Here is a 13,041-nt window from a genome sequence, read left to right as displayed (position 1 = left end):
TTCAAACAGGCATTCTGACATTTCATAGCTTTAAAGGGACTATTTGTAACATTCAGAAATGCTTGTTAACAGCGACACCTGTGGTCGTGAAATCAACGAAAGTCAGCGTCGGGCTCGCGCTTGCTCGCTCTAAATATACCTGAACGAGCATCGCTCAAAACAGTGAGGCGACACACGTCAGCTAAAACCACAATATCACTCTATATTTCAGCTGCTTGGCAGTAATGTTAGCTGACCAGACGAAGGTCTCTCCATGAACATGATTTAGATCTGGTCCTAGTGTTGGCTTTTCCTGCCTAAGTGCAGGCTGAGTCAGCGGGGCTCTGCAGCGTGTCTCCTCTGCTCTCTCCGCCCGCAGCCGGAGAGAGCAGAGGAGACACCGGCACCCGGTCGGTAACGAGAAGACAACGTAAAGCTCCGTCACTTCACAAGACACGGAAAACCTCTGTTGGTCTGGAGGAGCTGCAGCAGTTATTTCTGCACAAACGTCCACTGTGCATTCACTAGATATTCTCAGAGCTACACGGCTACACGCGAACGCGCATATGCGAGCGCGCATGTGTGCCGACCCGCTACATTTATACGCTTACAAAGTTACAAACAGTCCCTTTAAGGACTAAATTAACTTTCCAAGCCCACGCTACAATACCAAGAATTGACTTCTGGTGCAGGAACAGTGAATTTATTTTTCATTTATTGATTTTGTTGGCTAAAATTGAGTCTAAAATGATTTGGAATCAGCCAATTAAATACTCACTGTTTAATTATTACCTGTATAACTCCTCCTAGGTTCCTAAAACTCCCAAATTCTTTGAAAACTTATCAAGGACATGATCTCAGTGTCCTCAAAAATAACAGCATTTTAAAATTTTAAAATAATCCTGTGATAACTGGTATCTCGTTCCTCCAGCTGATGTTTAGTGCTCTGCATAAACCTCGGGCAATAGTGTAAAAGTTCATCTGCGGAAATGGGAGTCAGAGTACAATAATAAAAATTGAATGGATGTGGAGACACTTTACGGCAGATGGCTTTCTTATAACTGCATATTGACCTGAATGTGAACTCCTGTAAGGGTTTATGGGTGATTCTCGATGTCTTGTGCTTGTAAAGGAAGTTAAGACTTGTAATTTTATTAATGTGTTTTTATTCTGTCTGTCTTTGTAGCCTCCGACGCCAAGGAGCAGCAGTTCTGGATCAGTCAGCTCCAAGCGTGTGCCAGACGCCACTCTGACAGCAGTGCCAAGGTAAAACACGCACACTCACGCACACACAGTAACAAAGTTGTAAACATGACTCTGGTCCAAGCTCCTGGCGTATGATCCTCAGGAAGACAAGTGAGCAGAAAGCATCCACATTTCCCTGAAGATTCACTGGATCCGGTGGCATAAGAATAGACCTTGTCTCTGCCTGAGATATAAATTAAAGTCCGACATGCTGTAGACACTTAAACGTACCTCTTGCATAAAGCTTCCCTATGAGAAACTAATCTAAGACTGACTTGGATAGCCTGTCGTGCAATGCATTATGGTAAACGGTTGAAATAGTTGGCTAAAAGTAATGGATAAACAGTTACTTAGACTAGTCTATCCTGACAATCTAAAACCAGTCTAAGGCTAAGGTTTAAGACTAGTCTTAAACTAATAGTGTGTTCCAATCCACGTACTTCCAGAAGTACACTTCAATGTAGTGCACTTTGTGCACTCTGTACTCACTTGAGTAGTGCTTAAATTTCAACGGGGTAGGGTTGTCTCAAATCGAATACTCTGCGGCGCACTGACCGGAAATGACGATCGCAACATTTGACCGCGGCTCGTTACCCGCCAAAATATCTTCTGAAAAAAAATGAAAGCAGAGTGGAAATTACGTTTCCAACGCCGTCGCCTACGCCTACAATGTGTCCTCCTGTTGGCTGAAAATGCACCGGTATGTTTACGTATTGTATTGTTTTATTCTGTTATCTACGTATGTTTGAATAGTGGTCGTGGCTCCGCTCCTTCCGCTACGTAGCCAAGATGGCGACAGTTGAGTGTGGAAAGTGTCCAGCGTTCCACACTCAACGATCTGACCGTTTTGAGTACAACATCCGGGTACTTTGAGTGCACTGCATTTTGCCGTACTTCCCAATTGGAACGCACATATGCACTCAAAGTAGTGAGTGTAAGTACAGAAGTATGCGGATTGGAACACACCGTTAGACTAGTCTATCCTGACAATCTAAAACCAGTCTAAAGCCAAGACTAGTCTTAAACTAAGTTCATGCAACTGGCTCCTGTTCTCCTGTGTGTCTGTTTATAAATGTGACCCATTTCAGTAAACTCAGGTCAGGTTCACGAGTTCAACAATTTGTCAGTCTGTGTGCAGGAGCAGGTCCTCCACCAGGTGAAAAGCCTCTGTACAGTCCCAAAAAGTCTCCCTCTCCCTCTTTCTTTTCTGTTCTGCTTTTAATCCACTGGCTTTTTCAGTGAGTCTAAAGGTGACATTTTTCAATTCAAATGGCATCATCTCCCATGAGTCTCATTTAACATTCCCTGTAGAGTTTTTTAAAGCTCTCTCCTGGCTTTCTTTCTTCCTCCTGTCATTCTCATCATCTTGGTTTTCTCTCTGAAGTCTTGCAGCAAATACATTCAGCATGAAAATAAATCATGCCACATTTAGTGAAAATAGTCAACGAAGTGAGAAAAGATACAAAAAAAGATGCAACAACAGCGAAGCTGGATGAATTTAAAAACAAAGAAATGGGGACAAAATGTAAAAGATGTAAAAATCCAGGACTGACACCCTGCAGAGCTCAGCCTCCTCGTGTCATGTGTAACTTCTCTCGCTCGTCTAATTCGAGAATATTTTTAGCACTTGAACTGACAGAAGACTTAGAGATTTAGGGAAATATGGCAGCGCGCTCCTGCTGCTTTATTCGAGGATGAGTGTGTCGCTAAATGTCCCCTGGTTTGACTGTCCTCTTCACGTCTCCGTGGGCTCATTTCTGAAAGATTACTGAGTTGGGTGTGGTAGCAACTACCGTTTATCCACAACCAGTTTTTCTTTTTTAATATCATGGATTAATATTTGGGAACTTTAGGGGGGGTTCAATGTGGGCCTCAAGGGATTAGTCTGTGTATGTATGTGTGTTTGCTGTCAGTATCTCTTGTGAGGTGCATCCTCATTGGCCTGATCCAGTGGAGAATGAGAGAAATAATCCAAACTTCTTTATCTCTTTGGCAAACTTTTAAGTATTTAAGTTGATTTTGTACAAGGAGGCTGTGAAGGTGTATTTTTGGCTGCAGCTCTGAATGAACAAGCTGATGTTGGGATGCTTGAAATATGTTTGAGCTCTGATGTTTACTAGTCAACAGCTTTTGCAAAAAATGCTCGTGGACATTTCCAGTGTTGTAAAATGTTGCAAATCTGTACAATCTAATATAATTCAATACAACAGACCTGCTATAAATCCCAGCTTTGTTAAGCTCATAAAGTTTTGTTTTTATTTTGACAGTGTCAGACAGGTGTTGAGTCAACTCTGTGGTACATTTTAAAGAGGACCTATACTGCTTATTTTCAGGTTTATACTAGTATTTTGGAATTACTAGAACATGTTTATGTGCTTTAATGTTATTTTTCTCATAACCAGCTGTGCTGTAGCACCTCTTTTCACCCTCTGTCTACAACGCACTGTTTGAGCTCGTGCCCCATAGCTTGGCCCACTGTTGTGATTGGTCAACTGAACCAAACTCTTTGGACTCCGCTCCAGCTCCGCTCCGTTACGGAAGAAAAGGCGGGACCTCAAGCGAGGCGTTACAGGCAGTTCAGGAGCAGTGTTTCTTTGGCACAAAAAACTATACAACACACTAAAGGAAAGGGAAAAAGCACAAAAGCATAATAGGTCCTCTTTAAGGTTGTACATATGTTTTGTTGTATTGGAATGCATTAAATTGAAAGGTGTTTGTATTGTTTTGCCCGACCCCATTACATCATTAGCGAGATGTCATTCTAGAAAGAAGAGGAAAGACAAATGAACTTCTTTAAAGCTGCTGATTCTGGCTAAAAGCAGAGTGTCCATGACGGCCCACCGAGCCAAATAGTGATTATATTTGTTGACTTGTCGGATGAAACTCCCTTTGTACAGTAAAGCTGTCCGGGACTGCAGGAATTTCATGTTGAATTGTAGGCGCTAGACTGTTTATAGTCTGTATGATATAAAAACCTGCTACATTTTAATGGCCCCTGTCAAAAGAAGACAATGAATAGCATGGTTATCTTGCATAAATCTGTGAGAAATATGAAGAAAAAAGACAAAAAAAACAGTAAAAAAGGGGAAAGCTTCTGACTCTCCAATAAGGTTGTGTTTGCATTAAGTTCCGTTATAATGAGTCCTGTACTGTAAAGTATTTTATACTCAACCAACCAGTCAGTACCTTCCCTGGTGCCTTGCAGAGAAGCACAAGTTTTCGTCATGTTTCTTCTCTATTTTTTCCATTAACCTTGTCCGTATGTGTGTGTTTGGTTTCAGGTGAGGAAGCTGAAGGGCTCCGATGAACACCTGAGCGTGGAACGAGCAGGAGGAGGCCAGGAGGTGCTGGTGAGTCCAACACACACATCCCCGAAGATGCACTTTACTTCCTGTTTCACAAACATAGTTTTCACTTTGGAGGAAGGACACAGAAAACTCAGAACATCTGTCCTGCAGTGTGCATTTTCTTTTCATGTGTCTTTTTTAAACAATTAAATACCGCAGCCTCATTATGCCGCCTCATCGCCGGCTCGCTTATTCAACACGTAGCTCTTCGCCACTTGAAAGCGCTGCACAGCTGGAGCGAGTGGAGAAAGTCCAATTACTCTGCTCAGCCGTGATGAGAAAAGCGGTCAAAACACGAGAGAAAATTGGATAAGCAAGGAAAAATGAAAGGAGGAAGACGGTCTATCTCTCTCTCTTTTTTTTCTTTTCCTTATGCCCTGTAGAGCTGAACGGGTGTTTTGTTCCTGTTCGTTGACTGTGGGGCATTGCCACGGCAGCAGCTGTTATTACTGTACCCACTGCTGTGGTCTAATCCTTCCCTGAGCTGCACTGTCTGCTTCTCAGATCGTTATCGCAGCCACTCCGGCAATGCGACAGCCAGCAGTGGAGGCTCGGCTACATCTCTGATAACAGAAAAGGTGTAGCAGGATTTATTTATTACAAAAAGGGCGAGGGTTCATTGTCCTCGTCTATATTAGAAACTGAATTAAAAAAAAAGTGCTGACACATTTTATACTGTTGATACTGTTCAGATGCAGCAAATACATTTGTCAAATTTGATATAGGGAGGCTTTTATTTTTAAGTTGGTGAGGTAGAAGAACAAATATCAGGTAGAGTATGTTGGTATGCTCCTCAGCGTAGATAGTACTTTATGTGCATAGACGTGGGTCTAAAATAGCAGGAACACCTGAAGATATTCTGTAACTGTAAAATTGTATCGCAAATTGTAACCTCAGAAATTACCACGGACCTGAATCAACACTTCTCTGACACAGCAAAAGCTTCACAATCTCTATTCAAAGGTCCGTTTTAATAGCTGTTCTGGAGCTTTTGATCATATCACATGATTTTCATCAGCAGATGGAAGTACCAGATAGATTAAGAATCATGTAAATTGTGGCTCAGGCGTGACCTCTTACTTTGATCTTTAATGTCGGGTGGCTGTGTGTCTGGCCTCTCCGGCCCAGCTTTTGCTGCGGAGCCACATGTTTCCACCCGGCTGTGACCGCTCTGTCCTCCTCGCGTAGATTGCCTGATTTAATATTATGGTTCCCTTATAGCATTGGGTTTAAATCTCAGATATTGCCAAATAGGCGCCAAAAGTTTGCTTTTCGCTTCGACATAAAGTCCTCCGCCATCTCTCGGTCTGTCAACTCGCTCTCGTCCTGTGTGTGTGAAATATGACACCTGCTGCTCTGAGCTGAGACTCCGTATGGAGCATTCACTGTCAGTTTGTAGCGTCCGTCGTCCGACTATATATTGATAACACGCCGCTGATACACCAAAATGAACTAAATGGGTTTTATTTCTGTAAAAAAAAGCAAAGGGACGGTGGGCACGTAATGTAATCGGTGTGTGCCCGACTACCGTGTAACACCGGACTACCGCGACAAGCCTACACAGTGAGATTCTACCACTTCATCATTAAGGAACTGTAAGTCTGGTAAAAGATGAATTAATGGACAAAACTGAATAAAACTTTATTGTTTTAACTTGTTGACACTTTCCCCGTTGCCATGATGTATTGGATTATCAGAACTCCATTGATAACGGCTGTTTTTATTCACCCGTCACAAGCTTAACTCAGAACATACTCAGAGTTGATTGAAGTGACTGTGATCAGCTGTTGTGGAACCAAAAACTGAGTTTACCACCTCAGAATTAGTCAACTCAGAGTTCAAGGTTAGACTCAGAGTGCGTTAATCCTGCTTTCTCGAATAGACCGTTTAGACTGTTTAGTGTCGTGGTGGTGAAATCCACCACTGAAATATAAATGAAAACCTCCACTCTGGGTAGCTATGGCAGAACTCCTATTGCGGAGTCCTTGCTTTAAGTATAAATCTAGCTTCAGGTCGTGCTCTCAAACAGATTCTACGTCGTGCTGAAATCTGAAAGATGGTGATATCTACATTTCCATGACAACTGGGCCAACTCCTTTAACTGATGAAAACCATGTGATCGGATGAAACAAACTCAAGAACAGCCACATAATGAACCTTGAGTTGAGATTGTTTTATCAACTGCAGTCTCCAAGGTCACGGATGAACTTTGAAATTCAATTAAAAAATCCAGTGCTGCTGTCTTCCATCACATGCACCTGCTTCATTGATAATTTAGGGGAAATAAGAAGTACATAATGTCCTCAAATGTAGAGTCAGAATAATCTTATCCACTGTATACAAGAGAAACACAGGAAGGTATTGTTCTGCCTCTGTGCAGCCACATTACCAGTTAACAGTGTGGTGCATATTGACATAACCACATTGACACTGTAAGAAGCTCCTTGTTCAATAAAGCAATAACTCTGTAGTGAATGATTGAACAGGACACTCTTATCTATCTGGCTGGAGCTTTCTATAGATTCTCATCAGCTTGTTGCAGTACTACCAATCTATCAGAGCCAGTTTCCTCTGTCAAATTGTCCAGTTACAGTGGCTGTTGTTGTTGTTCTGGTAGCTGCTTTCAGAGTCTAACTTTAGCTGTCTGGTTTCAGAGTTTCAGCTCGTTGGTTTGTGAAGCCCAAAATGAGTCTTTCTTGCTTCTGCAAAACCTGTGAAAGCATCATCAGGTATTAGATTTAGAATGGGATGAATAGAGCTTTTCTATTACAGCGCAGAGTAAACTGTGCAATAGGAAGGGGAAAAAAATTACAATATAAAAAAGGCTGTCAACATTAACGCGATAATAACGCGTTAACGCATAATCATCTTAACGCCACTAATTTCTTTGACGCATTCGACATTTCGGAGGTTGTGGCGGGCTCAGTTTTAAAGCTAGAGTGGAGATACTGTTCTCATATGAAACTACAAAACCTAAGGAATCAATTGGTACCAACCATGTCATACTAGTTTGTCGTGAAGGAGGTTAAATTTTGGCGTGGAAAAACTGGCATGGCCATATTCAAAGGGGTCCCTTGATCTCTGACCTCAAGATATGTGAATGAAAATGGGTTCTATGGGTACCCACGAGTCTCCCCTTTATAAACATGCCCACTTTATGATAATCACATGCAGTTGTGGGGCAAGTCATAGTCAAGTCAGCACACTGACACACTGACAGCTGTTGTTGCCTGTTTGGCTGCAGTTTACCATGTTATGATTTGAGCACATTGTTTATGCTAAATGCAGTACCTGTGAGGGTTTCTGGACAATATTTGTCATTGTTTTGTGTTGTTAATTGATTTCCAATAATAAATATATACATACATTTGCATAAAGCAGCATATTTGCCCACTCCCATGTTGATAAGAGTATTAAATACTTGACAAATCTCCTTTTTAAGGTACATTTTGAACAGATAAAAAAATGTGATTAATTTTTGATTAAATATTTTAGTCGATGACAGCCCTAGCATTAATAAGAATACAGATTGAATAAAGACAATTTTGTGAAATAGATACAGAAAGTATCTGTATCCATTAACACATGTACGTAAATTCCCCCTCATGTCATTAAGCCCACAAATACCCAGAAATACTACAGGGGACATGACCTCAACAATGGTAGCTACGACCCCAACAACACCGTAAACTATGGCTTCAAACTATTAACCATATACAGTCTTAAGTAAAATGTAAGTTTATAAGTAAGAGTAGTGGCTTCCACATACACTGATGTCACATGCAGGTGTGTGAAAGAGTTGTGGTGGTGCAGGTGGATCTGGTGGTGATAAGCAGCCTTATAAATAGGTCAGCAGTAAGTGTGTGTAACTACAGTACAGGCACACACAACTCCTGACAGGAAGGGCACAAAGAGTCACACTGTGGACTTTGAGTAGGACTGCTAGTGTTGTTTACTTTCTGCTTGGATAAAGAAAGTTAATGTGTGTGCTGTCCAGCTCCTGCCTGCTGGTGTGTATCTGTGGCTTTAAACTCAGTTTCTGCTACAGAAGGAATATTTCTGAGGCATCTGTTTGTACATCTCATGTATATGCATTTAAAGACTATTTTCGTAGCCTCCTAACCGAGATTATTACTGAACAGCTAATTGTGTGTAATTAGCGTGTTTCCCCGTAGTGCAGAAAATGACAGGTCAGCAGCTGACCGTTGCACCAGCTACCCACGCTGCCTCTCACAGGGCCAAATCCGCCCACGCTCGAGTGACAGCGGAGCACCTGTGAAGCAGCAAGCGCAGGGCTTTTTGTACCCCTGAGCTTAGTCTGTCAGGCAGCGTACACATCCTGCCTTTTATATGTATACGATTAGAAAACTAGTCCCAATCATGGCCCTGGATTTATCAAAGTCTAAAATTATATTTAAAAAAATGTTTTGTAAGGTACAGGTAGACGTCACAGCGTCTGTGTTGCATCCCTTATCGAACCGTTGCAATACTTTTCATATACTTTCTGACGTGTTTAATTTTTTCTCTGCTGTGTGGTGACTCCAACATAAATCTGAAGGTCACAAGATTACTGCAGAAATCTTCTTACCAAGTCATTTTTTGCCTGCAACTTAAGTCCTTAAAGTCCTTAAAGTCTTATGTTCTTGAGAAACAATCTGCCAGAACAGTGAGTGTTTTCTTCTCTTTACTTTTCCCCAATATAAATCAGTTTGTTTCAAGTATTTCCTTAAACCAAGTATTATTGTTCTTCATTCCAGCCTGCTGGCGTCATCCTTTTTCAGATACTTGCTCATCTTCAGGCCTCTAAAAATCCTTTAAATAAAACAATATGCGAAAGACAAACGAGGCCAGCGGTCGCAAGTAGACATTGATCTATTTTAAAGGATTACAAGCCAAAAATATTACAATCAATCTCTTCCCTTTGTGATGTGTATATTGACCCTACTTCTAATAGATCTTTAGTTTGTTCATCCAAGGTCCAATTTAGGCATTACAAGCCTTATATTTAGCACCTTCCTCACACCTTTGCTCGATACTTTTCCTGCATCTCTTCCTTCCATCACTTCTCCTCCTTTCTTTTTCTTATTGGTCTGATATTTTTTCTCCGTTCCAGTTTATTGAAATGCTCGGGGCTTTGTGCCAGTTTTTGAGGACAAAACCTCAGCTTGTCTTATCTCTTCGCACTCCTGTTTCCCTTTCTGCTTACTCACGCCTCGTGACTTAGCGTTGCACAATACAACAGTGTTCTCTCCTGTAAGCTGATTATTCTGTTAAAATGATTACCCAAGGTCCCGCCTACCATAACTCCCTCTATTTAGTGTTTGGATGCATCTGATCACGAGGAAAGGGCTCATTTTTGTCCAAATGTGGTGTTTTTACATGCAGATTTCTACTCTTAAAACTACTCAAAGGAGCAGAAGAACAAAGCATTAATGCCTAGTCATGTATGTGACATTATGTTACGCCATGTTAGTCATAGATTTGATTTCCTGGGTTACCGCAGAGCAAGCAGCATCACTCCAAAAAAAAATCGAAGGCCGGTGGTTTCCTTCTCAGTGAGCAGTGTCCTGGGGTGGAAGCTGTTTATTTGATCCATTTTCTTTTCACGGCTGCCGTGACCTGACCTCTGTGCTCTTGCGAGGGATAAATCTCCGGTGCCTCGTCCCTCTCAGTGCTGTAAACTAATGGAGTAAAGACAGGAGAGAGAGATACCGCTCTGACATGGCTGCCTGTGTGAACACGGAAGTCAGGCAACTGAAAAGACAAGAGTCACAGAGGGGAAGCGACGGAGGCATCAGAATGAAGAATGTGATGTGACATTGGCTTCGGCACAGAGAACAAAACAACAAAAGTGATGACTAGCTTTTTTTTTTTTTAAACAAAACTCAGTTGAACTTCACTTTTGAAATTATAAACCTGGTGGTGACGCCTACTGTATAGTTACATTTGTCAGGAAGATAGTTTTTTGAGTAATAGGTTAACTAGAGGGCAGATTATTGGGATTTTATATCTGTTATCTTCAGTCATTTAAATGTTATGTTATGGACACTTTCAGAGATTACCAAAGTTGCTCTATTTCAGAGAAAAACATGCCTTTACCTCTCCCTGCACTCTTAAAACAAGAAGTTCTATATTTAACCTTTTAATATTATCAACAACAATTGGTAAATAACAGCAATGACGCACACAAATACAGGCAAGTAAATTAATATCAGTCTTAATATCAACCCACTGCGACCCACCCGACCGACTTTACTGTCTTTCAGAGACTGTAGCAGGTTCAGTTTTAGAGCTAGAGTGAAGGTCCAGATATCATATGAAACTAGAAAACCTAAGGAATCCATCGGTAACAACGAGATCATGCTTCCTAAGGAGGCTCAATAGGCTCTAAAGTTACGCAACATTTTGGGTGAGGAAAAACTGGCATGGCCATTTTCAAAGGGGTCCCTTGACCTCTGACCTCAAGATATGCAAATGAAAATGGGTTTTATGGTTACCAACGAGTCTCCCCTTTAAAGACATGCCCACTTTATGATAATCACATGCAGTTTTTTGAATCAAGTACAATTGTGTTATTTTGCCTATTCTAATAATGGTGTATTATAATATTTCTACATACTGGGGTCCCTAAACAGTCTTGGAATTACATAAATTGGGTCTCACTGTAAAGCTGAGACTCTTGTGGATCCAATGAGCCCAACTGTATTCATGTGTGATGATGTAAGTCCCCATAGTAGCCATTTCATTGTAGTGAGGTCAAGTTTTACCTCACTGTATGTAATGACCTGTTAGAAGAATGAAATGAGATTTTGCTGTTCAAAGGTCACTGTGAACTCACGTCCAACCCATTCTCGTGAATGCGATATCTCCGGAAGGCTTGGAGGGAATTTTATTACATCTGGCACAAACGTCCACTTGGCCACAAGCCAATTTGGCGGTCAAAGGTCACTGTGACCTTAAAAAACACTTTTTTGGCCATAACTCAAGGATTCATATGCCAATTATGACAACTTCACACACATGTCTAACAGGATGAAGTGATGACCGACATGGATGTAAACTGCAACTTGACTTGTTGGCGGAGGCATACAACCGCTTGAAAATACGATTTTCTTTCTCAAAGCTGAGGGTTAGGCATAGTCATGGAGCTCTTTCTACATTACTATATCTACTATGTGTTGCTCTGTGACTCACTTGGTTTATTTAAATGACTTTGTTACAGGAAGCTTGAAGGTTAAGATTAGAAGTTAAACTACTTTCTAGCTAACAGTTCAATCTGACATTTAAGTGGCACGTTTGTGTATCTTATTTTGCTTATACTAAAGAAACCTTGGCACTCCTTATTGAAACTTTAATTTTTATATTTTTTAAGAGCATGCTCTTCCTTTACATTATCATGCTCCTTCCACATTTAACTTCCCTCACTACTCTCTCTCTCTTTCTCCCTTTCTGTGCATCCCCCTGCTTCCCCTCCCCCCCAGGGCTCCTCCGCTGGCCGGACCCGTAGCTTCTCCCTCCTCCCCCACCTAACCCCATCTTCATCCCCGGGTTCTCAGAGGCACCTGAGCCATGCGGCCTCGCCCAGCAACATCGTCACCATCACCCACCACAAATCTCCGGCTGCAGCTCGGCGGGCCAAGAGTCTGTACCCGGGACGGCTGCTGGAGGTCAAAGAGGTGGGTGTCAAAGGCATAACAATATTTGTTTTTAAAACCTTTGGACTGGAGAATTCAAAGCAGAGGTGTGGGCGTTTGCTTTTTATGTTTTTGCCTTTTTAAAAGTGGTTACACAGAAAGGGAGTAAGCAAGAGGAGATGGGCCAAGACAACATGAAAGTATAACTCTGTTTTATTACAACGTGGGTCTTGTTTTCATAGTTTTGGTCATAAGAGTCATAATAACCAAATTCATTGCTGAGATCTGGGAACACGTTGGCGTTGCGACAACAAAGGCCAAAACATGCGATCAAGCAATTAGACAGGTTGTAAACAAGGAAACAGTTCAGCCAAATCATCTAAACCACCATAAATGTTGCTAAACTACTACCAAATCTAATCACCTAGCATGTTTACTGCCGGCTGTGCGAGCTCAATTTGATCTTATATGATGCAGCCCACACTGGCTGTGTGTTTGAACATGTTGTTCTGTGCATTTTATTAGATTACAATGATCATGTTTAAGTATGAATCGATATTTGATATGTTTTTTGGTATTCTACTACACCAGCATTTAGCCGTTTATGCTTCTGTTATGAAACATTTTTAAAATTGTTGTGTTGTCATGAATATTCGTGAAGGGTATATATTTTAAGGAGGTCGGCAGTATTTAGTTTGGTTCTGTTAGGGACGGCTCGATACCAGTTTTTCATAACTGATACAGAAACCGCAACTTTGAGTATCTGCTGATACTGATACCAATCCGATACTGTCTTTTCCCTCTCTTAAACAACTCATTTTTATTAAATTTAATAC

The 13,041-nt window shown here is 41.4% G+C and overlaps 1 protein-coding gene across 1 annotated transcript in view; it reads left to right on the top strand.

Moving 5' to 3' along the window:
- The window catches only part of osbpl10a (oxysterol binding protein-like 10a), a 78,316-nt gene that overhangs the window by 20,926 nt on the left and 44,349 nt on the right, over positions 1-13,041 (top strand). The window contains exons 3-5 of the mRNA XM_074613958.1: positions 1,166-1,245; positions 4,506-4,574; positions 12,053-12,247. Of these exons, the coding sequence (XP_074470059.1) occupies positions 1,166-1,245; positions 4,506-4,574; positions 12,053-12,247 (344 nt within the window). The remainder of the gene's footprint in view (positions 1-1,165; positions 1,246-4,505; positions 4,575-12,052; positions 12,248-13,041) is intronic.

The sequence above is a fragment of the Sebastes fasciatus genome, chromosome 17, assembly GCF_043250625.1.
Source record: "Sebastes fasciatus isolate fSebFas1 chromosome 17, fSebFas1.pri, whole genome shotgun sequence".
NCBI classification, from domain to species: Eukaryota; Metazoa; Chordata; class Actinopteri; order Perciformes; family Sebastidae; genus Sebastes; species Sebastes fasciatus.
The sequence above is the reverse complement of the archived record's forward strand: the minus strand, read 5'-3'. Positions and strand labels throughout refer to the sequence as shown.